Source organism: Limulus polyphemus, unplaced genomic scaffold, assembly GCF_000517525.1.
Source record: "Limulus polyphemus unplaced genomic scaffold, Limulus_polyphemus-2.1.2 Scaffold2437, whole genome shotgun sequence".
Lineage (NCBI taxonomy): Eukaryota > Metazoa > Arthropoda > Merostomata > Xiphosura > Limulidae > Limulus > Limulus polyphemus.
The window spans coordinates 132,524-157,146 of record NW_013668047.1 but is presented as its reverse complement, the minus strand read 5'-3'; the positions used below and the strand labels follow the sequence as shown (position 1 = coordinate 157,146).

The 24,623-nt window shown below is 31.0% G+C and overlaps 1 protein-coding gene across 3 annotated transcripts; it reads left to right on the top strand.

Annotated features, from left to right (window-relative positions):
* LOC106466953 lies at positions 1-21,425 on the top strand. Of its 3 annotated transcripts, none has more exons than XM_013927269.2 (6): positions 1-73; positions 5,432-5,813; positions 8,738-8,986; positions 9,500-9,695; positions 10,007-10,169; positions 17,542-21,425. In XM_013927269.2, the coding sequence occupies exons 2-6, from the start codon at positions 5,457-5,459 to the stop codon at positions 18,206-18,208; spliced, it is 1,632 nt and encodes a 543-aa protein (XP_013782723.1). In that variant the 5' UTR covers positions 1-73; positions 5,432-5,456; the 3' UTR covers positions 18,209-21,425. The 3 variants fall into 3 exon arrangements, with proteins under 3 accessions (XP_013782723.1, XP_022250757.1, XP_022250758.1); XM_022395049.1 differs by having other exon boundaries at positions 14-59; XM_022395050.1 differs by having other exon boundaries at positions 16-77.
* Positions 21,426-24,623: the final 3,198 nt, after the last annotated feature.

The window sequence follows — 24,623 nt, the reverse complement described above, 5'->3', positions numbered from 1 at the left end:
TAGCTTCAGTGTCAGGGGGTTAGGTCTATTTCTAAAGAAAGGACGCAGATTATTTAAAAGTAATTTTTTAACCGTAGGTAATTAATTATGATGAAAATGGTTTATATTTAATGTTTATCTTAAAAATGACAAAGGTTTTAGAATGTTTGATGTTGATTGCTTACAGACTGTAGTTTTGATTAAACATATTTACTTAGTTGGTTTTTGTTTAGTGCAAAAAATTAAGTTCTGTTACTGTGTTAGTTTTTAACAATGCAAGTTAGAAAGTAAAATTGAGGAATTTAAGGAGTTCAGTGGTTGGGAAAATTTTAACGTTCTACATTTTTGTTTTTGCCAATTACACCTTGTACTTTTTTGAAAACAAAACTAAGAACTTAACTTTGATTAAGTGAAATAAAATGTAAAGGCCAATATTAACGTAATTTCATTTTCAAATTTTAAATTAGCATGTAAAACTAAAAGTTAAAACTAATTATTGTGAAATTTAGCTTAAGTCTAAATGAAAATAAAGTGATGTGGTAGTTATAAATGTTCCTGGTATTTTGGTAAGAAAATATATAACTTAGTAAAGGTAATAGCATTTAAAACTTTAAGGTTTATACTTTTGACCTTGTCAAACTTATTGTACTTTTTTATTGTATTTTTAGGACCATTTGTGAAATAGACTTATGATAAATTCAGTAATTTGTGGTATATTTCTTGACTTTTGAAAAATTATGCAAGTTTTAACATTAATAATATTTTTTTTTATTGACATACCAGACAAAATTAAGTTTAAAATACAAAAGGTTGAAACAGTTACATTAAAACCAAATGGTCAGGTGTTTCTACTCTTTTTTTTTTTAACCATACATCAGTATTTTGGTATGTTTTTTGCTTTATTGTGTAAGTTTTAAGAACATGTACTTAGTTAAATTCATGTATTTGAAGATAAATAATTATAGAAATTTTAGATGTACCATCCACACTAGACTTACTGTTTTGACTACTTGGTTTTCCTGCTACATATTATTTAAACACATCTCAAATTCAGAATGATAAATACAGAAGAAAAAAAAAGACTAGGGTAGTGATACTGGTAATGTGCCAAGTACTTGAAGTAGTTAAAAAAAATCTGTTTTGATGTACTTGCCTCATTCTGCTAGATTATATAGGAATTTAATTACATTGATAGAGCAAAGAAAAGAAGCATTTTTTTAGGTATTGTGGTGAGGTTAGATGTTCCTTTTGTTTTTATATATTTGTCTTTTTTATATAATAACCCTTTATTAATTATCAACTGCAAACAAAACTGTATTTGTGAAACATATTTCATCAGCAATCTCTTCTTAATATAACTTAAAAGCACTTACTGTTCAGTGAAGCAAATTTACAACTCTAACAGAGATATAATTTTAAAATATAAAGATGTAACAAAACTAAAAGAAACAAGCTATTGAACAATATGCTTCATCATAATAGATAAACCTGCATTATTTCATTCAGTTCTCTAAAAACAATTTCTGCTTTTCACAGTTTTGTCTTTACTTCCTTGTGTATATTTCCATCAATACTAACTGTGCAATCAAGATATGTAAATATTTCCACATCCTCAGTTACCTCTCTATTCATAATGAACTGATCCAAATAATTTGTCTTTAACATCATAGTCTTTGTTTTACCAGTATTAACAGCTAAACCAACCTTCTGAGCTTTATGTGGCATTGCTGCAGTCATTCTAGCCATTTTTTGTGCATCATTACAACACAAACATACATTATTAGCATATTCTAAGTCTTTCAAAAGTGTTATTTAACCATTCAGTATTACCATTTCTGTGATAAGCTTTCCTTGTAACCCACTCCATAACAGTATTGAACAAGAAAGGTGATAAATATTACCTTGCCTAACCCCAGTTCTAACTTCAAACCACTGTATTTTCTTGACTGACCCTCACACAACTTTCAAATCCCTCATATAGCATACTTATTACATTATTTTTCTTTTTGGGGAATTCATAGCTTCAAAGTGTACTTGATATTGATTGTTTGTGTACAGAGTGGAAGGCCTTTTGAAATTCAACAAAATTTAACACTAAGGGTTTCTGTCATTCCTCACATTGCTCATGATGTTTCTCAGAACAAATATATGGTCAACACTTCTTGTACCAGCTCTGAAATATGTCTGTTGCTCTCTGAAGAAAGCATCTGTGGTATCTTTCATCCAGCTCTCCAAATCCCAAACAAGCTTTATCAGATCATGGAGCCTTGCTAATTCAATCTCTTCTCAATTTGAGATTACCATATGAACTTAGCTCTGTTATACTTTCTGGCTAAAATGTGTAGACAGAATTGCTCAATGCCTGAGATGGCTTGCATTTAAAATTGTAAACTCTTTCTTCATTGTATTTGACCATTCTGTCAATTAGTTTGACTTAGCTTGTTAAATTGGTTGTAGAGAGGCAGTGATAATCTCAATATCAGCTGAATCATCCATAAACTTAAATAAATCTGAAAGATGTGATACTGTCCATAGGATATCTCTTAGGTTATAATATGTTTTGATGAAATTGATACTAGTAACTTCAAAGAGGATCTTTCTTGCCTTATGTACTGACTCATCACTGTCACTGCTAACTTGACATAAATGTGAAACTACAGCCTGCAAGTTTTGCTGCATGGCATTTATAGTTCTTGCTTTGTTTCAGACTCATTGAATGTGTTTGAGATCACTGAAATGAGAACTTTTATCTATAACCCTTACAAGTTATTTTGCATTTCTTCTTATTTTTGGGCTATTCCAGTAAAATTTAAAATTCCATTTAAAACTTTCTTCAAACTAGATTAATTGATTATAAAATTTGACTAATCGCCCAGCTTTACAAGTAACGTATTGATATTTTGAATGCCTATTCTACTTGTTGTTTTCATCTGTTATCATACGAGTTGATACTTGTTATCAAATTTTATAATTATTTATATTTCTTTTTTGAAAATTTCAGAATTAACACTGCACATATACTCTGATTAAGATGCACACACTAGTGGCTGCCATCTTGGGAATTATGATGAGACAGATATAACGTCAAGCAACCTATCATATGTGCTACTTTATTTGTGCAAATTTTCATTAATTTCTTACATGGGCTATATTATAATTATATCTAATGTTCATTGTACATCTCAATTTATTTTTCTAAAGCTGGCCATATCATTAAGACCAGCAGAAGTTAGCTTTTTAAGGAACTGAAGAGAATCTACTACCTGCTTCAAATGTTAGCAAAATGACTTTATTCACTATCTGTTTATATGAGAAATTAAAAAAAAAAGTTATTCTAGCCTGGTACTAATACATTTGAAAGATTTGTGCAATTTCATATTATATTCAGAGGTGGAACTAGAGCAGGGCAGACAGAGCAGTGCCCCAAGGCCTGGGGGCCTGGTCTGGTCTTATCTTCTGAGAAAAAGGGGCCTTGATTATTTCTTACCCAGGGCACCTGAACTGCTTGTTCAGACATTGATTATAATATACACATTCATAAATACCTGCAAACTATCCAATATTACAGTACTTGAAATTTGTTAAATTAATCTGAAAAAAGTGTAACATTCATATATTAAACCCTAACTCTGCTTTTTCTCTTCATTCCTCAGGTCATTATTTCAACTTTTTCATCAAACATTTTAATTTGGCAAAATGTAAAGGAGATATATTGATGAAATTTTTACATTGTGAAGTTGGTTAGGTTGAAAAAACCTTGTTTTGTTTTTTTAAAATGTTGTGCATGTTCTTGTAAGTACATTACACTGTCTGTAGTGCTTTTCCTGAAAGTGCATTTCATTTTTTTAAAAGCAAACTATAATATTTTGTAGTTCTTCTCTTTAATACTCAATTTATTAGATCTTGATACAACTAGCTACAGTACTTGCTTCAGTTTATTTTGTTTTATAGTAAGAATTCTGATAAAGTAATTATTTCAAGTTACTTTATCAATTTATAATCATTTTTAGCAGAGAGCATAAATCACAGTCATCTAATTTTATCTTTGATCTATAGAATAGATTTCATACCTTGTAATTTTCATACAACTGTAAATACAAGTCTCCATGGGACAGGATACTAAATTACAAATAGTTATCCACTAATCAAGAAGCTCCATTAACAATAACTTTCTGCAATTTGAAAATTTTTTAAGAAGTTTGTGTTTTTAAAATAATGTATGGATTCACATGTGTTGTATTTAAAGTATGAGTAAAATTGTACTGCATCAAATAACTAGTTGCAATGTAATAGTTTTAGGTAGCAAAATGGTATCAGGTATATTTTGACTTTGAACCCTGACTAAGACTAACCACCCTCTTATAATTCACAAAAAACACTCAACAATATTAATATTTTCCACAATATTAATATCATTAGAGTGAATCCCAACTAGTGACCTGTATGAAAGTAATTACATTTTTTTACTTGTGATCAGTATGTCAATAAATTATTTTATTATATTTGCTGTTAGCAACAAAGCATTGCCTCAGTGTCTTGAGTAACTTGTCCACTTCTATGTTGAGATCCTTTTCTTCAGTCATGCTATTGAGTGGGTTCCCCTCTGAATATGTGATCAAAATGATGATGATCCAAATGCTTTATCTTGCATTTACTATAATTATAACTAAGGCCATTTTCAAATATTTGTTTAACTAACCAGTTAATTCAAGGCATTCTCTAGTACATCAACCTTTGTACAGCAAGAAATATCCAAAAAACTATTGCCATCTTAAGTCATTTGATAATTGAAATAATTAAGAAATAATAATAATAGAAAACACTAATTTGGGATTAGTTGATTATTTTCATGAGTTGTGACACAGATTAAGCTGAACAAACTTTTCTTTTAGAATTAATAGTAATAATGAAAAATTGTTAGCTGGAGCTTTGTGTGCTATATCATCAAAATCCTTTAGGAAATCTATTTTCTAAAAGTGCATATCTTTTCCATATAATAAGTAACATCCTAAAATAAGTTAATCATATTAGTAAGGCATCACATGTTGATTTTCTTTTATGGTGTCATATTTCATTAATGGATTTTGCAAAGTTACTATTATCAGACTTTCTGGAACTTTTTCCACTACAGAAATAAAACAAACTGTTCTATATTTTCTAGGGCAATTGGTTTTAGATTTTTTCAACATTTTTCATTGTGTAGCTTGAAAATACCTTTTTGAAAAAACATTTGACTGAAGTCAGCTCTGATTTGTAGCACTGTTAATAGCTTCCAAACATTCTTTATAATTAAATCAATTCTAATGATGTTTTAAGATATTCAGGTGTATCAGTATTAAAACATAGAAATGTAAAGGGTTTTTAAAAAAAAAGTTTATGCTTGCAACAAAGAATGTATTTTTGTTTTGAGAATGTGCTTACTGTATGAACAAATTTCTTAACATTTCTTTAGGAATCCTTTGTTGCAACAGCACAACATGGATGACGCAGAGCTGGGACCATCGACTTCCTGTACCTATCCCCATGTTTTGTTTATGGTCCAGAAAGACAGAAGAGTCAGTCATGATAGTGAAACTGATGATTACTGCTCTGATGAAGGAATGACTTTCTCAGCTTTACCTATGCCAGCTAATGGTTTAAGCAGTGAATTAATAGAAAACCAATATTTATCTGTAGATATTGTCAGTCGAACTGTGTGTCGGGGAAGTCTCAAGAATCAAGGATTTATTCAGGAGAAAAAAGAAAAAATACATAATATTTTGAGTGTACCAATGGAGATTCTTGAAACTATATTCAGTTTTTTGTCTTTCGAAACAGTTGGAAAAATTCGACTGGTAAGTATGGGAGAAGTGTCTAATCTGATCTTTCAATATTAAGATTGTAAAAAATTGTAGATTGTGATTCTCTTTATACTAGCTACATGTAGGATTGGTCACAGAAGCCTGTCATTAAACCTGTCAATTATTGACTAAAGATTGTTCAAATATTGTGAGTGCTAGAGAAATAATGTTTTAAAATTTTATGTTACATGATTTACAGTTTGTAACTTCTGATTTAAATAAGTATGTACATTATCTGTATTGTGTTATTTTTGAGAACTTATGGTGGTCAAACCCAATTAAGTCATTCATGTGTTTAATTAGTTGTCAAAACTTCAATGATTGTTGGTTGTGATTTTGTTTAGAACTCAATTACTTCATTATTATTGAGGAACGATTTAGTGACATTAAATTAATATTTTACCCATTAACCCTTTTGCAATGGGCTCATATATTTTACACAACCTTGTAATCACCAGAGGTAAGTAACTTGTAACCATGAATATTTACATACTATAACTCTGAAAGTGCTTACTGTATGTCAAAAACATTTGGCAGACTTTCAGTAAATATTACAAGACTTTTGTAGATCAAAAAAAAATCAGAATTTTTAATTACTTTACCAAACATTTGTCAATAAATATATGAAATCAGAGTGTTGACTGCTCCAAGTGCAAAGTGGTTTTCATGTTAAGATGAAAAATATTTAATTTATGTAATCTATAAAACCTCCTAAATAAGTATCAAACTCTTGTTTTCATTAAAACTTTATATTTTATCTTATTTTCTCTACCATAACTCTATATGAGGTATGTTGATTTTACTGACCTTGTGACCACCATAGAAAATTAGGAAATAAATCTAAGTTACCCTTTTTTCCTTCTAGAATGACTGCTAATTGTACCAGGAAACCACAATAGATTTAGTCTAAATAGCTTAAAGCTCATAACAGTATACATTTATATATACTTAATTTTATTATGTTATTGCTCTTTGAACCATGTCTAATTGATAATCTTGCCACACAAGTTGTAGATCACAAGGTGAATGTGTAGCTCATGTAACCATATTGAATTACGTAATGCACAAGCTGCTCGCAAAGATACCTTGTAAAGAATTTTTATTATTATTTTTCATTATCTTACCTAATCTAATTTTATCTAACCTAATCAGTTTGTAATTTACATTTTACTTATTTTTATAATAATAAATACAGAATATGCATGAAAAACAAGAAATACAATACTTACCTGGGTTGTTGTCTTTTTTTTTATATTTGAACTGCCAATGATACTTAAGCCTACTTTTTTATACTCATGGTACTACTACACTAAATAATTTTTGATGTAGTTAAATACTGTACCTAAGACCATAAAATAATAATTTGCAAAAAGAAAACAATGTCCTATAACTATCGTAATTTTTCTGGATTTCTAACTGTGTGATAAGAGCCATTAAAAATTTGACAAAGGTTTTTGATTTGATTCCCATGAGAACAAATTTAAACTGGAAGTGAAATAGGCAATTCTATGTACAGGAAACAATGTAATATAATTATATGTCATTTGATAGATTAAAACTTTGGTTTCTATTGGTTATAAATAATGTAGCATAAAATGTCAGAGAGAACTATTTTCAATTTTTCATAGAGAGGAAGTGATGGGTGGACACGGTAAGTGGGTCTGAATTCTGGATGAGTTTCTCAAAGCAGTTTACTCAAACTTTCATTTCTCTTTACCTTCACAAAATCCATATTTATATGACATTAGCAAAATGTTTAAATCTTCATTGATTCTTGCATGGTGAATACTTTTGTTTTGCTAGATTAATAGTCATGTTCAGTTCCTCAATCTCTGAAGCCTACCAGAGAAGCTAGAACCTGGTACCACTTCTTGGGTTTACCTTTATTGCATGCCTAACCTCAAAGAGGAAGATTATGAAACATAGTTCACTTCTCATTGTTTGTGAACCCATTCACTACTCATTGAAGTGATCTGATGGGTGTGTTTTGCCATAAATCCAGCTTGGAAGGTTCTTCATATACCTACTTCTGCCACGTGATGTGGACAGTGTCATCAGCACTTATGTTTTGGTGTTCGATGATTGTATTGGCCCTTTAGAATGTGTCATATCAGTTTTAACTTAGTTGCTTTTGGTGTATTATTTTGCTAGTTGAATCACTCAACAAAGTTTTGTTAGTGACTGGTGACCGCACCTTTCAAAATGGCTTCACTGTTACTGTTGTTAAATGTCGTAGCATGATACTTTGGCAACATTATTTTTGGTCAAAATCAGTTTATATCTATTAGTTATAGTATATTTTATATAAATAAGAAACTCTTCTGTCGTTGTGGGTTGTTTGAATACACTAAACAATATATTCAATAACAAAAAATATTTCTATCATCTAATAGTTTGTTGTCACATGCTTAATACCATACTTACTAATACACTATAAAATGTAGATCTATATTTATGATAAATGTTATGCTTGCAGCCAGCTTTTTTCTTTTTCTTTTTTAAATATTGACCATTGTTAACAATTTGTTGAATATTCATTATTATGTTGGGGTTATCAAGTGGCAAAAAATGACACTGCCCTTTGATGGTCACTGGCTAAACATAAAACCCATTGGCATTTTCCCATCTAGCCATTGCTAATATTGAGCCCTGCTATGTACTTTCTTCCCTTTAAATGTGGAAATTCTAGCTTTACATCATAGTAGAACAATGTATGCCTGAAATTAACATTTTAGAATGAAAATGAATTTCAGAGAGACACCTTACTAGTACTGTTGCTGCCCTCTTCTTTTTGCTTGTACCATTTTACAGTTAAATTAGATGTCGTGTTCTAAAAAGAAGTGAAGTTCATATATAAAATACAGAATGTTTCATTATTAAAACTACAAGCACAACTATATTTGAATGTTTATTTTTAGGTCTGTCATCAGTTCAACAGCATATGCTCTAATATACTCAATAAGCAATTTCGTCAACTGCAGAACTTAATGCAACAACGATTCCAAAAAATAAAGGCTCAAATGCCACGTCGTGAATCAGCTCGTAGGAAGCATCCTCTTGCACGGGAAAGTGACATTATTGAAACTCTTCACATGCGTCTTTCACTTCTGCAGATGACATTTGGAAAACATATCGAAAGAAAACATTGCTGTTTTTTTCCAGGAGAGGTGTGTGTGTGTGTCTTACTTTTTAATTTGGTAGCCAAGATTGTGGCAATCATCATTATTTTTTTCATCATTATTTTTTTTATACAGATAGCATAATTACTATTGTATCTGTATGTTTAGCTGAGCTTTTACAAATTGAATTGTCATCAAGAAATAACTAGAATTTCTTTAGCATGCTTTGCTTAAAATGTCATGACAAAACATCTTACAATGTCATTGCTTATGTGCAAAATTACCTACTTGATTATACATAATATATTGAGCGAAGTTTTTGCTTATACAAAGTTTAATGTTTATCAAAAATTTTTCTTAATATTGATGATAGAGTTAGTTTCAGTTTAGATTAATTTTTCTGTATTATTGCATAACAAATACATATGTATGGAGGATAAAGATCCCTTGTATATGAAAGCCTTGCCCTAACTATTTGCTATATGTTATGTTGTTTTTGTATGCAGCAAAGTATTTGAAGATTGTTATATTTGTGTTAAGGTACTTTAATTTGTTTTCCAGATACTGGATGAAGTTTTTCACATACTCCGATACCTCAAGACTACATCGAACATTAGCCGGGCTTACAAAGTCACAGATGAACTTTTTGATTTATCAACCATGGCTATGGAATATTTCAAAGAAAAGATTGAACCAACTTTGCCAGAAATCACTTGTTTTGCCACTGATTTTCTTGACTACATGCCATCATTTTCATGTAAACTTGGTGTTTTCAAATTAGGATAGGCATTCTAAGACTTTCAAAAGCTAAATATTAGTTAATTTTATGAATAATTTACACTATGTTAATGTTTGAATAAGATTTCTAAATACGTATTTTGCAGTATCATCTCAATCGAATTTTTAATTTCATTACTATATATATATATATATATATATATATGTGATCTTTTTTACAAATAACAAATAAATTGTTTGTGGATAGGAATTTAAAGTTCAAATGGAAATGAAGCTCATTTTAACATGTTCATATTGTTAAGTCATTAAACACAAAATGTTTATTTTTAGCCTCTCCAAAGACTCAGTTATCTCTAATGGAAGAACCACCTGGCAGTAAGACCTGCACTTCCACTAAGAACAGTTCATTACCTGTGGAATGTGTGCCACCACCTAGGGACTTACATCCCAGTTTCAAAAAACGACTACGGAAACTAAGAGAGAATATGAAAAAGTAAGGTTATAGACAAATGCTCTTAGTTTTATTTGAGTTAAAATGAAATACTAAGCTCTTCACAAAAATACAAAAACAAGTTTTCGAAAAGGTGATTTAAGGTTTTTAATTAAAATTTTTTTTCTAAAATCGAGTTATCTCTAGAATACTTTACAATTCTAAACAACAGTACTCTTGTTTAAGTACTAAGGTATATAGCTGAGAAGAGAATTTTTTAAACAAGTTTTACCTTTGAAATCTTGAACGTAAGACTTAATGGATACACTAGAAAAATATGCAGCTATTATATGGTTCCAATAAGCAGAAATTTCATTTTTTCAGTGTAAACATAAGTCATGTGAAGTATAGTATAATTTGTATATGGAAGTGTAAATTAAAAGGTAAATGAACATGATTTCTTTCTCTTAACATACCATTGTCATTTATTTACTTTTAAAAAACAATATATATGAACATAGTTTAGTCTAAAATCATCTACTCTAAAAAGTAATTTTGAGACAGATAAATGAAAAACACTTCATTTATATATATTTTTATCCAATACAAAAATTTGGTAAATTCAAATTCTGATATTTTTTTGAAAAATAAATTGGCTAATAAATCCTCATTCAAAATTAGCCATATTTTAAGAATCATTTATAGTTTGGCAGAAACCTGGCTAGATATAATATTTCTTTATACCTTATATCTTTTATCCTGGAAAAGATTGTGATCAATTATTTTGATTAAAAGATTTATACACCCAGTGCTATTCAGAATGAAAGCATTTTATCACACATGCAACCAAAATGCTACAATTGTCTTCAATAAGATATTTTACTGGGCATCAAGTCTCATGGTGCATAATGCTAGTCAGAAAACATAAGATATTGGTCAATAGAAATTATGATTAAATCAATTAACTTTTTTTATACTGGGCCAGTCAAGGTGACTCCTTGTAATAGTAAGGGTTTCCATACTATAACTTTTAATATGTTTTGTGTATTGTCTAGAGGATGGTCAGTCAGATACCTTCAGTGTTAAGCATGATGTAAGACAAGGTTGCATACTTTCAACCTTTACACAGAACAGATACTTAGAGAGAGAGAGAGATGAGCTCACATGAATAAGAATTGGAGGAATTAATATAGTGGCACTAAGGTAAAATGATGATAAAGTGCTACTGGCAGAGTCAGAGGAAGCAAAACAAAGAATAAAGGACTTAGTGAGTATGAGAAGTTTAGAGTACGGGTTGAGCAATAATATAAAGAAGACAAAAACCATGGTTGTGAGGAAAGATGTAAAAGTAAAAGTTAGGTCAACATCAAAGTGGATGGTCACACACTAAAACAAGTGGACAAGTTTGTTTACTTGAGGCATTTAATAACTGAAGTTGGTAAATGTGAGGCAGAAGTCAAGAGATGGATAGAAATTGCAAGAGCAAATTTCATCCATATGAAAGATGTATTAACCACAAGAAACATTAGGTTAGAGATAAAAAAGAAACTTATAAAATGTTACATACTATCCATTTTCCTGTATGCTGCAAAGAATTGGACACTAATCAAAGAACTTTGGAACAAAATAGAAGCATTGGAAATCTGGAGTCTTATAAGAATGTTGAAAATGGCATATACAGAGTATAAAATAAAGGAGGAAATATTGAAAATGGCTGAAACAAAGCATACACTAAAAGCAGATATTCAGAAATGAAAGTGTAAGTATTTTGGACACATTATCAGAACAAATAAGATTCAAAGAACTTTCATAAAGGGCATAGTTCACAAGCAGGTGATGATGATTTTCACAAAACTTGGCAATCTTTCAGTAAACATTACAAGTCTTTTGTACAAAAAAAAATCAGATCTTCTTTATTAAATAGTTTTACTAAAAATTTGTCCATGAATATATGGAGTCAGTGTTGACTGCTCTGAGTGCAAAGTGATTTTCATGTTAAGATTAATAATACTTTTCTTCATCTGAGAATTTTAAAATTTCATTTGCATAACCTCTAAAGCCTCCTAAATAAATATCAATTTTTTTTGTAGAACTTTATATTTTTTGTTATTTTCTTTACCATAGTTCTATCTGACCACCATAAAAAAAGTATGAAATAAATCTAAATTACTCTTTTTTTTCATTCTAGAATGACTGCAGATTGTAACAGAAAATTACAATTGTTTTTCCATGCTCACATTACCTTATTGAATGATGTAATGCATGAGCTACTCGTGAGCATACCTCACGATTAATTTTTATTTTTCTTTATCTTGCCTAATCTAACCTAATAACTTTCTAATTTTTACACTTTTCTTCCATTTATAACAATAAATCAAGAATATACATGAAAAACAAGAAAAATAGTAATTACCTTTGACCTCTTTTTTTTTGTTATTGATTGCCAATGAAATTTAAACTTACTTTTTTATAATGATAGTACTACTTCACTAAGTAGTTTTAATTTACTTAAATAATCCACTTAAAAACACAGGATAATAACATGTGCAAAGCAAACATTGTCTTATAATTTAACTAAGATAAGAGAGGCTTAAACTAATTTTCTTTTATGCTTAATTGGAAGATCACAAGATAAACTTTCAAACTGAAGAAAATCTTGATAATACTCTGTACTGAAAAAATATAGCATTATATAGTTGAGAGATTAAAACTTTGTCTTTCTATTGATTATAAATGCTGTAATATAAAATGTTAGAGAGAATTATTGGCATTCTGATACAATAGGTAACCTCCACTCCCATGTAGCTTTTCCGATTCAGTGCTGCCCTCTATATACAAACATTTTTGCACACCAGTAGCCTAAACTCGGGTGTTTCCAAGTTATATTGCTGCATTATTGCATACAAATGACCATATGACAACCCTCCACCAGTAGGAGTGTAACACACCCTCCTAGCTCTATCTACTGATTTTTCAATCATCAATTCACGATGTGGCACTTGTGTATAAAGATGTTTCTTTTTTTTGCTCTTGAGCTTTAGTGATATTGGTATTTATTGTGAAAATATTAAATTTAAATTTTAGTTTTCTAACATTTCTACACCTGCAGATTTTATAGCATTTTATTTCCACATTATGAATTCACAATTGATGGTAACTTCAACTTAGTCTGGTGTGGGATAACAGGTTGTTTGTGCTAGACAAACAACTCGAATATCATTGGGTTTCTCTTTGCATGTTGAGGAAGTGACAACTATTGTGCAATAGAAGATGGAGTCATTCATGTGGGAAGGATCCTTTATCTAAGCCTGATATATTCCCCTCCTATGAATCCCATTCATAATGAAGGGGACTTTAACAGTTTTTTCTCACCAGCTACCTTTGCCAAATAATTTACCAATTCTATTGTGGATTTACCTAGGTGTTTTTTGCAATTTTTGAACATTGTTTCTCAGGTATGTTACCTTCTCTTTCTCTCCTGTCTTGTATGAGTGTTGCACTCCAATGGTTTCCTTCAAGCACTTCCCAAAGTGGGCTCATCAAGTTATGTTTGATACTGGTGCCTCCACCAGTTCAACATGGTATTTTAGCTATATGTGAGTGAAGGTTATGTATCATATTGGAAGTTAACATTTTTCAACACTGAAAACATATTTCCGATAGATACTTACTTCCCACCCTTCTTCCCCACTTCCAGTGCATCTTTTTTCATGCCTGATCTTGAAGTAATGATTGAACAATCAGTATAGAGGGAGTCAGCTGTATTAGGAGGATGTGTCACATGCTCATTTGCATGCAACAGCGCAGCAATATCACGTGGAAACACGAGAGTTTAGATCAGAGCTTCAAGGCTAGTGATGAGCAAAAAAAGGGAAGCACTGAATCAGGAAATCTATATGTGAGAGGAGGTGAAAATGCTAAAATTTGTGAGAGAGGATGTGACAGGTGGATGTGGCAAGTGGGTCTCATTTTCTAGTTTATGACTCTGTAAACAAATAAGATTGAAGGCTATAAAAATTTGACTTTGCCTTAGTAATATCTGCATTATAATGAATAATTTATATTGAATTCCATACTTCAGAAAAGGGTAGTGAATAAATTAGAGAAGGGGAAGACTTAGAGAACAAATTTCACAATTCTCATATTAGAGGAGATAGATGATTTATCTAAATATTTTCTTATAAAGTTAAGAATGTAAAAGTATTAATATTTGATTTAGTAACTATATTTTGATATCTTTCTTTATAGAATGTTGTGAGTCAGAAATCTCACACATTAAGAACTGACTCCTCCCACATTCACAATTTGTTAAATACTCCATTTATTTACATATTATGTGTCACATTACTGCTTGAGCTCTATAACTGTAGAAATATTAACATACCATGGTTAGTCTGCAGGACTGTAAAGACATATTTCATGAGAGTATCAACAATTGAAAGAGGATATTCTCTCCTCATTGGGAAATGATGTTTGCTTGTGACATAGCAAGGGAAAAGATGTTTGCAACTGTGTCCAATTTGACTGATTTATTGAACAGTAATCAGAGTTTGACTATTTCAAATTTCACCATGTGAAGAATATACAGAAGCTGTCAAATAGCAGCTCACAACTAGTCTAAAACTGCTATCTGAAGAAAGATGGCTTAAATGGTGCTTAAGAGTGTAAAGTGGATAATGAATGACTGCAAGTGTATGGTATTGCTTGATGAGTTATAATTCATCCCTTTCTGCATGCCTTGGCATTGCCAGGTGGTTACGGCACCCGACTCGCAATCTGTGGGTCATGGGTTCAAATCTCTGTCCCACCAAACATGCTTGCCCTTTCAGCCATGGGGACATTATAATATGATGGTGAATCCCACTATTCATTGGTAAAAGAGTAGCCCAAGAGTTGTGGGTGATGATGACTAGCTGCCTTCCCTCTAGTCTTTAACTGCTAAATTAGGGACAGCTAGTGCAGATAGTTGTTGTGTAGCTTTGTGCAAACTTCCAAACCAACTCTTTCTGTACTGATGTAGAGCAAAAAATTAAGAAATAGCCTACTGGATGTGACACTGGTGAGCTGCTAGAGGTGGCATAATGTTGTAGGTATATTCTTTTGGAAGGAAGAGATTGAGTTCCTTGAGTCCTTTAGAAAGATAAATTAACACCCAGAGTTATCTTAATATTATTGCTGACCATGTCCATTCCACAATACTGCATTTCTTTCCCATTCTGATGAAGGGCTGTTAAAAAACACCACTGTGCTTATATAAACAAAAATAGTTTCAAAGTTGATTGAGCATACATGAACGAGTTTGAATATCAGTCACCTGTATTTTTCTATCAACATTTATGAAGCAGCTTCAGATCATATTCTTTGAAAAATGTGTTACAAGTGACTAAAATACCTTCTAGAGTATATGCTGTATTAAGTCTAGGCTATTATCTTGATATAATATGGTCCAACTTGGTAATAGGTGGAAATCATCGTAAAATGACTAGTTTTTTTGTGTTTTTGTGAGGGTAAGCATAGATGACTGAGAGTTCAGATGTCACGTGATAAAAAGATATCAAACATGTTATGTTTAAGATATTTATTTTTTGTTCTTAAATACATCACAAAAGTTTCAAGTAAACTAGGTCAAACTGAAGACAAATACAGGCTTTTGGACTGGATAACGTATTGAAATTGGTTTCAAAATATGAAATATCTTGCATGCAAAATATATTTTATGAGATTTCAGTTGATTTTTACATAACATATGGATAACAAAGAACTATTTAGTGTTTCAAGGCTTTCCTTGCCTTGAACACCTACCCTTTTTTCTCAAGGATTCATCAGTTTGCCTCTTAAAACCACAGGTGAGACCCTACTGATGTGATTAAATAGTTAAGAACTTATTAAACAACCTCCATTCTTCAAGTACTTCACACTAACTCTCCAAAATACTTACTAATGCAAGGAGTCATTTTAAAACATATCCCACAGTACTTCAAATGAAAAATACCTCTCTGAGCCTTGCACCTATAACTTTAAACTCCTATAATGTGCTGGCTTCTACTACTGCTAATGCCATCTCATTTCACAAACACATCACAATGTCAGAAAAATAAAACTGCATTAACTGGAGCATTATCTGTCCTTTCTAATTCTTAAACTTGTGTCCCTTCATACTGTTACTTTTAGAATAAAGCACAAATGAATTAGAGACTTTAATCATATCAATCCTCTGGATAAACTTATAAATGTCACTTAGAACACCTCTTATCTTTCTTTAAATAAGATATGTTAACCTATTCCTATAAGATAACCCTTCCATGTCCAAAATTATCTTAGCAGCCTCCTTCTGAACCGTTTCCAATAAGTCAGAAATTATCTTCTGAACCATTTTCAGTAAGTCAGTGTCTTTTATTAGACAAAGAAAGCAAAGCACACATTACTCCAAGTGAGTACTAACTTGTGATTTGTATAAAGAAATAATTACCTTTCTTTACTTATAATCATTTTGGTTATAAATACATCCTAAAATTGTTAGCTTTTTTTCAAGCAAAATAGCACTGCCTTTAAAGCTTAAGTTACTTATTTACTACTGTGCCAAGGCCCTTTTTTTCCCCCAGTTATGCTGTTGCATAGTTTCCCATCTATATTAAATGTTGACCCAGATTATGATAACTGAAATGCATTAATTTGCTCTTGCTATAATTAAAGGTCATATGCCAAGATTGTCTAATTTATCAATCAATCCAGTCATTCTGTAATACCTAAACATCCTCAGTACAGCTAGAAATGCTCAAGAGTTTAATGTCACCAGCAAACTTTACTAGTTTACCCTTACCAATATCATTGATATAAATAAGAGATACAAGGCCCAAGTAGTGACCTCTGAGGTACATTACTAGTAACAAAGGTCAAAGTTGAATGGAATTCATTATTAACGTATTCATGGCTTTTTTCACTCACCCACCTTACAATCCAATCAACTAGTCTTTCCATAAACCTTAAGATTGTGATTTTCTTAGCTAAACATTTGTCTGTCACATTATAAAAAGATTTATGAAAACCTAAGTACACACCCCTTTCTATCACCAATATGATTAGTAACATTTTTGAAAAAAGTTAAAAAATTATTAAGGACAGATTTCCCTTTAGTAAATACATGTTGATTTTCTTTTATAATATCATATTTCATTAATTTTGTAAAGCTTCTTTTAACAGACTATAGAATTTTTTCCATTACAGAAGTTACACTACCTAGCCTGTAATTTCTGGGGCAGTTCTTATCACCTTTAGAACTAACAGCACTTCAATTCTCTTTGACTCACCAAAAATGAGAGAGAGAGAGGCTTGTATTTTATACTAATGTTTATCAGTATTTGTTTTTTTTTAAAACCACGTTTCATACAACTGATAGAATTTGAAATATACAGCAAAATTTTTACCTTCCTCACAGAAACAATGGACAAGTCCTGACACTGAAGAGAGACTTGAAACAAACACGCCAGAATGTGTCCAAACAACAAAAACAACTTCAAGAGTTTAAAGCACAGCTGGATGATTATAACCGCAAATTTCACACCACGTCCCGAAAGCTGAATGCTGTACTTCAGGAGCTGAATCGCTGTAAGACAGAGCTTCAGTATTGGCGTTCTAAATCTCCTGCAGCACAGTGTTCATGTGGGAAGATCACTCCAATTTCAGAGCTCAAAGATCAAGAAAATGGGTTCTCAACAGAGGACATTCAATTTCAGGACTCATTACCATTAGATTTTAAAGAGTTCACACCCATTGTAATGCAGCAGACAGATATGGTATCTTTGAGGGATGAAAGTTGTCCATTGGTTATTCCAGCCTGCCATACTACTCCCGTAGAGAATATGAGCTCTCCAACTCGTTCCTCACCACCTAAAAGTTTTCCTCAAAAAGAAGACTATTCTAAAACTTTCTCACCATTGAATGAAGATTACATCCAACCTATATTTTTTCGTGCTTGCAGACGTAAACTGGATATGGAAGATACAGTAAACATCGTGTGCAAGGCTGCAAAGCACTCCATAAAAGGGTCAGATACAGAGGTGGATTTTGATGTATCGGAGCTTATTGGCTCAGAAAGTAGGTAATTTTAAACAACAGTTAGGGATTTATAGTTCAGTTTAATAAGAAAGCAGTTTTCTCTGTTTTCTTTCTAATGTGTTAAAGATCAAACTTAGAATCTCTTATTTGTCTTTATTTAGTACAAACCTTGTTCTTGTTTTGTACAAACTGTTACATTTAGGGAAGACTTTAAGTGTAAATTTATATAATTCATTAGTGTTTCTTTTTTTATATTAAAAGTAGGATAGAGACAAAAAAAACTTAAAAACTAGTGGAGAATAGATATTTGTATACTAGAAACAGATGAATTTACAATTGAAAATGTATAATTTAGCCCATTTCCTGGCTTCAGCATGTTTAAAAAATGTGTTGTGTTGTAACAACATAAACTGTGCATTTTAGAAATCAATTTTAATGCTTTATTAATCTCTTTGAAATGAACATTTTTACACAATCTTTTATATATCCTTAGCAGATTATAAAATCTTTGTTTTCCTATGATCTTTGCAAACATGGTATAAAAAGGTACTTCATTTTTTGAAAAGATAATTGGAAAACTGGATAGTCGTGCAGAAAATACTGGTTAAGATTATACTTACTTATTCTGAATGTGTCTTCTATCCATTTTAGTTCCAATATTTCTAAAACAGGTTTAACTTGTGACAAGCAACATCATGGTAAAGAATTTGTATCTAATTCACTTTTGAAGTAGTGGTTTTTCTAAAGCTGAATTGTTTTAATATTTTTGTTGAGAGACTTTATAAATTTATGAAGAAAAAACTTGTGAACAGAGAGATTTGGAAAATTTAAGAAAAAGTTCCTTTTGTTTGTGAAGGAATCTTTTAATTATTGCAAATCTTAGTTTGATTGAAATACTTCATGTTAATCAGTTAATAAACTTAATATTTTGTAGGTTATCAATTTTTAAATGCAAGCAAAACAAGTAGTGAAGAAAGTGTCCCAAGTTATATCCTCTAATGCATGTTGTTTGGCAGTATATTGACTGAATATTTCTCATATTGTATGTAGTACAAGTTAATTCACAGGAAGTTTTTGGTAGTTGTATTCTTTTGCAGGTATTTATAGCATAACATTGTTGTTATATTCTTGTGTTTCAACTTATTGATTAGGAAGAAAGTACAATTTAAGACATAATTTTCTTACTTAACTAGTAACTACATAGCTCTGTATGGAGCATGTATTTATGCAAGTTATAGGAAATTATTATGTACTTATTCAAATTTCAGGCAATCTGTACTAAACAATTCATGGCAATTTGAGAAAATAATCACAAATTTAAAATCAGACTAATTAATTATAACACAATTCAAACATCATTAGTGAATCAAGTTTAAGTTGTATATAAAAATTGCTCATTATTTGCCCCCTCTATCAGCAGTTTTTGTAAACTGCAAGAGAATGTGACCAAAACCTCTGTATTTATTAGTGCTTCTCATTTCGGTTTGTATCTTTCTCTATTACAGCAATGTAGCATGTAATGTTACAATAAACACAAATCTGAAACATTGCACTAATAGATTTGACATACTGAAGTTTGTGGTCCCATTTCTCATAACAATTACTAGTCTTTCTATGTATTTATAAAGAGCCCAGTTTAGTTAATGCTATGCCATGTAATTCAGTTATTTACAACCTTGATCTTCTGTACAAAGGGTCAAAAACTAGAAATTGGTAAAGTCAGTGAAGTACCCTAAAGTTATAGTTGTTAATATTATGTGGAGAAGATTAGGATGTTTACAACAAAATTTAATATTATAACTCAACTAAATATGTTTTTAAATTAAGTAGACCTTTGATAACTCAAAAGATGCAAGATGTACATTTTTTCTGCAGTGGGTTGTACTATGTATCTTTTGATTCTTCTGAAATGAAACTGCAAGTTTCTGTTTAAATTCTATGTTTTAAGATATTGAAGATTGTATAACATTCAGCCAAATTTTAGTTTATACCATGGTTGGGATTTACTGGAAATATTAACCTTTTGTCTAGAAGATATAAGACCCGAATTATACTGTTGCAGTCATTGGCATTAGAAAAATATCATATGCAAAGTAAGTTTTTTTTTAAATAATCCCTTTCAAAGTAAGTTTTTTTTATTCTGGGTTGTGATAGGTATATCACATTGTATTACATCAGCAAACATAAGAAACTAAGTATTTTTGTTTAGTTAAAAAAACAAAAGTTAAATTTAGCATGCTGGCTTTATATTAGTATAATGTAATTGTTTGGTGCAAATATTGGGATTGATGAGGCATTTATAACTTAAAGTGCTTAGCACATCATCTTGTGCTTACCCTGGATTGATATATTGGAAAGTATCGAAAGTCAACAAATGGAGATGAGGGAGTGCATGAACTTTGAGTGTGAAAATGTTATGACAGAACTGTACAACTGAATATGATACTTTGAAACATGGAATTGTAACGACAGAAAGTGCTTGTCGTATAAGCAAGTTCTAAAAATTTGTTTAATTAAGGCTTAGTTTTTGCATTCTTAGTAGTGGTAATATATGTTTATCAAAAAATATATTTAACTTCTTGCAGAAAACATTTAATTTACTTTGTTGTCATATTGAACACTTGTGTACAATGTACATCTATGCTATAAATAGAAGGCCCTATTTAATATCTTTCTGTCTCTCATGTGCTGCAGTGGTTTGAATGTGGTTAAGTAGTGTAGGATGTTGGTGTTTAAATAGGTTATTTTGTGTGACCTGATGTGGTATATACACACATTTTTGAAAACTAAAGTTACAATTTCAAAACTGATTTTTGAGAACAGTAAGTATTACATAGTAAAAATGAAGTAACTGTTCTGTTTAATGGAGAACAATATTTCTATCTTACATGGCTGTGACATTTCTGAATTGGAGCTTTAATCCTCTGTAAAGTTGGAAAATTGATCTTTCTGAGAGGCAACTTGACTTGCACAACAAAACCACATTACTAGAAACACTTAGACTACACACATAGCTACTAAACAGACAAGGTGGTGTAATATTCATTAAAAAATTACAGACCTCATTAGTAATTTGTCACATAAAAGTTTAAGAATAGATTGAATTTTTACATCTTTATTAAATTAATGTGTACAGGGTACAAAAAGAATGATTTATGTACAACTCAATAAAAAAAATTTGAAAAAGTCCCCAAACTTTGGTTAGTCTCAAATGTGTAATTTTGTTTGAATTACTGTTAAAAAATTAAAAAGTTAGTTTGGTAACAGTTTTTGTTTTGTCGTGTGTTTAAACTACAGTGATATCACATGTAGAGTTTACTAAAGACCAAGAAAGAATTCAAATGAAATAGAAGTTATTATCAACAGCCAATTACTTTTCTTTTTGTAGTGTCAAATTAAAATATATTTTTTTTCATTTTGAAATGAAGATTTTGCTCGGTAATTTAAAACTATGCCTTCTAATAGAATTCATTAATCAGACATACATGACAGGCATGTATTGATCCACTGGTTGATAAAACTTAACAATTTATTTATTGTTCACTGTTGAGTTGATTACTTTGGAAAAGGTATTTCAAAATTAGTATTTTAGTTTTTGAAAAGATGCTTTCTAAAGTATTAGTCTTTTAATCACTAGTGTGAAGACAGACATTTTTATTTAACTAATTAATGTTTGAGTATTAACAGATGAGGATACTACTTTATGATTAATATCATGATCAGTTTTACAGTGGGAATGTTGTTTTTAATTGCTTAAAAATACACATTTCTAATTCAGAGCTGATCACAGTATTAAATTTAACCAATATTATGGTTGATTTTGGTATGGGAACTACAGCCTTTTGTTAAACAGCTTTTACATTCTTCCATTTTAAAGTCACTTTTCTTCTTATCAATACATAACAGCAAGAAAGTTCTGAAGTATATTGCTCAAAGCAAAACAGAATATTTGGCCAGTGTTTTCACTTTTTAATGTTCCTTTATCTTAACCTGTACTTTCAATTTTTAGACCGGTTATTTTCATTACATCTCCAATATTTTATTATTTTTTATGCAATTTCTCCTTTATAATTGTTCTATTTTTATTTTTTGTCAAGAAAGTGATTGTTTACTAGACTGATTTTTTGATAATACTTGTGAAGTTATTATTAATTCTTCTAGTAACTGTCATTAATCTAAAAGTTAAGTCAGGTTGAACTGCTTTCTTCTTCTCTGTAAATGATCTTAATCCCAACTAGTTTGGTATCAGCCAGTAATTTTGGAAGCCAAGAATATTTACACCTGGGTGACTGACACAGATGGCAGGTTGAACTGCTTTCTTCTTCTCTGTAAATGATCTTAATCCCAACTAGTTTGGGATCAGCCAGTAATTTTGGAAGCCAAGAATATTTACACCTAGGTGACTGACCCAGATGGCAGGTTGAAATATGTACTGCATTTTCTGTATAAACATAGGAACAGTTGTTACATACTAACAATAACGATCCTTTTTATTTGTGAATTACATTATTAGTGGCTTAATGGTAAACTTAAGGCAGGGCATAGCTACCACTACAGAGTGGTGGGTGGATTGGTCTTCAAAAAAAAAAGTGGACATTTTGTTCAACACAAGGAATTCCAATAATAATTTACCTTAGTCTAAATGAAACTTGCAAAATGGTCAAATTTTAAGAGAGCAAAATTACAGAGGAGCTTAGCTTACCTTATAGTAATGAACTGCTGAGTTGTAAACAACTTGTTACAGTATTGGGATGGATGTTTGTCCCCCATCTGGCTTAAGGGTTTATAACACTAAAATTTGAGATTCAAGTCCTGTGGTGGGCACAGTGCAAATAGCACTTTGCATAGCTCTGCATTTAAACCAAACAAATGCAATCTTTTCTCTGAAGTTGAGTCTTGACATTCAAGAACTTCATAATTGTTTATAGAAGAAAAAAAAAGTCAATGTTTATAGCATCCATAAAAAGCTACATATTTTGATGTTCTGAAAAAGGATGAATACCTATTTCAGATTACTAACAGTTCATGGACCTAACAACTAATTTGCAAGAAGAGGCACATATTTGTTTTATGTTTTGACTGACTTGAAAATTTAATTGTTGTGCTATTTTATTGAGCTTATGAGATTTGTGTCCATTGTAAGCCAGCTTAAAATATGAAGAATGCATTAATAAATTTTTTGATGTGCTTTTGCTCATGGAAATATCTGCTTTATAAACATGGGACCACTGTCAAGGTGATCATCATGTTTTCAGAGTAATATCTGTGATCAAAAGGTGCTAAATGGAGAAGTACATGTAGATGGAATTATATTTTAAGATAATAATGCATTATATGTTGTTACGAGGGCATATAATGTGCATATTTATGCTGAAATAAGCAAAAACTAAAGTGATGCATTTAGTATCAAAATGTGTGGGAGCTTTATTAGCTACTGGAGTCCTACAATAGAGAAACTGTACTGGTAAAATGTAGGAAGTTAGCCAGCTGTATCTGACATCCATACCATGGGATCTAGTACTGGTTGATGTGGTACACAAATAGGTAACAAAGCAATGAGGCATTACATCATATTTGCTGGTCTGTTGGGTATAGTGCACCTTCAATGAAATGATTGGCTCTGAAATTCCAAAATTCTGAAAACTCGAACTGGTCGTGTAGAGTACCTTTCTATACCTTGTCTACACCCAGATGTCTAATCCTTGGTGTTTACAGATTAGCAGTGTTACTACTAGTGCAAGCTTCATTTGGCTGTGTGGTACTACTACTACTACTAAAATTTCCAAGTTTGTTGTCATATTTTACTTGTTCCACTTTCTTTATATACTGTAAAAACATGTCTATATCACCCTGCACTGTTCGCAACAGTGATGTCGTGATGATTGGTTATAGTTGTTTGTTGCTATTTCTAAGCAAGCTCTATAGCTCTGTATCTCAGCAACTGATGTGAGTTTGTACTAAGGTGGGTGGTACTGCATGAACATGTGCTCAGCTGAAAGATTGTGGGACTTATTGGCTACACCATGGTCAAAAAAGTTTGATTTCATCTGTATATATTTGGAAATCTAGCATACCAAAGTGCACATTTGCTTGTATCTTCAATGATTGAAATACCAGTTATATTAGCAAAGTAAATCCTACTTGACATGACATCTAGGGAGCTGGTGGCATGCATTTGCACATTAATGACCCTGGGGTTTCTGTATTGCTTTAATTTTCTTGTACGAGCCTTATATTCATACCTTAACGCCCAAACAACATATAGATGGATATAGAACAAAAATACTGATTTAGTATGGTTTTATATTGCCTGTGATTGTCAGACTAAGGATGTACCCCCAAACCAAGTGATATAACACTTGAATGATACTGTTGTGACTATCATAGTAGGGGTGTAACATCTAAACAAGTGAACTAGTGCTGGCTTGATACTGTTGTGACTTATCAGACTAGTGGTGAAAT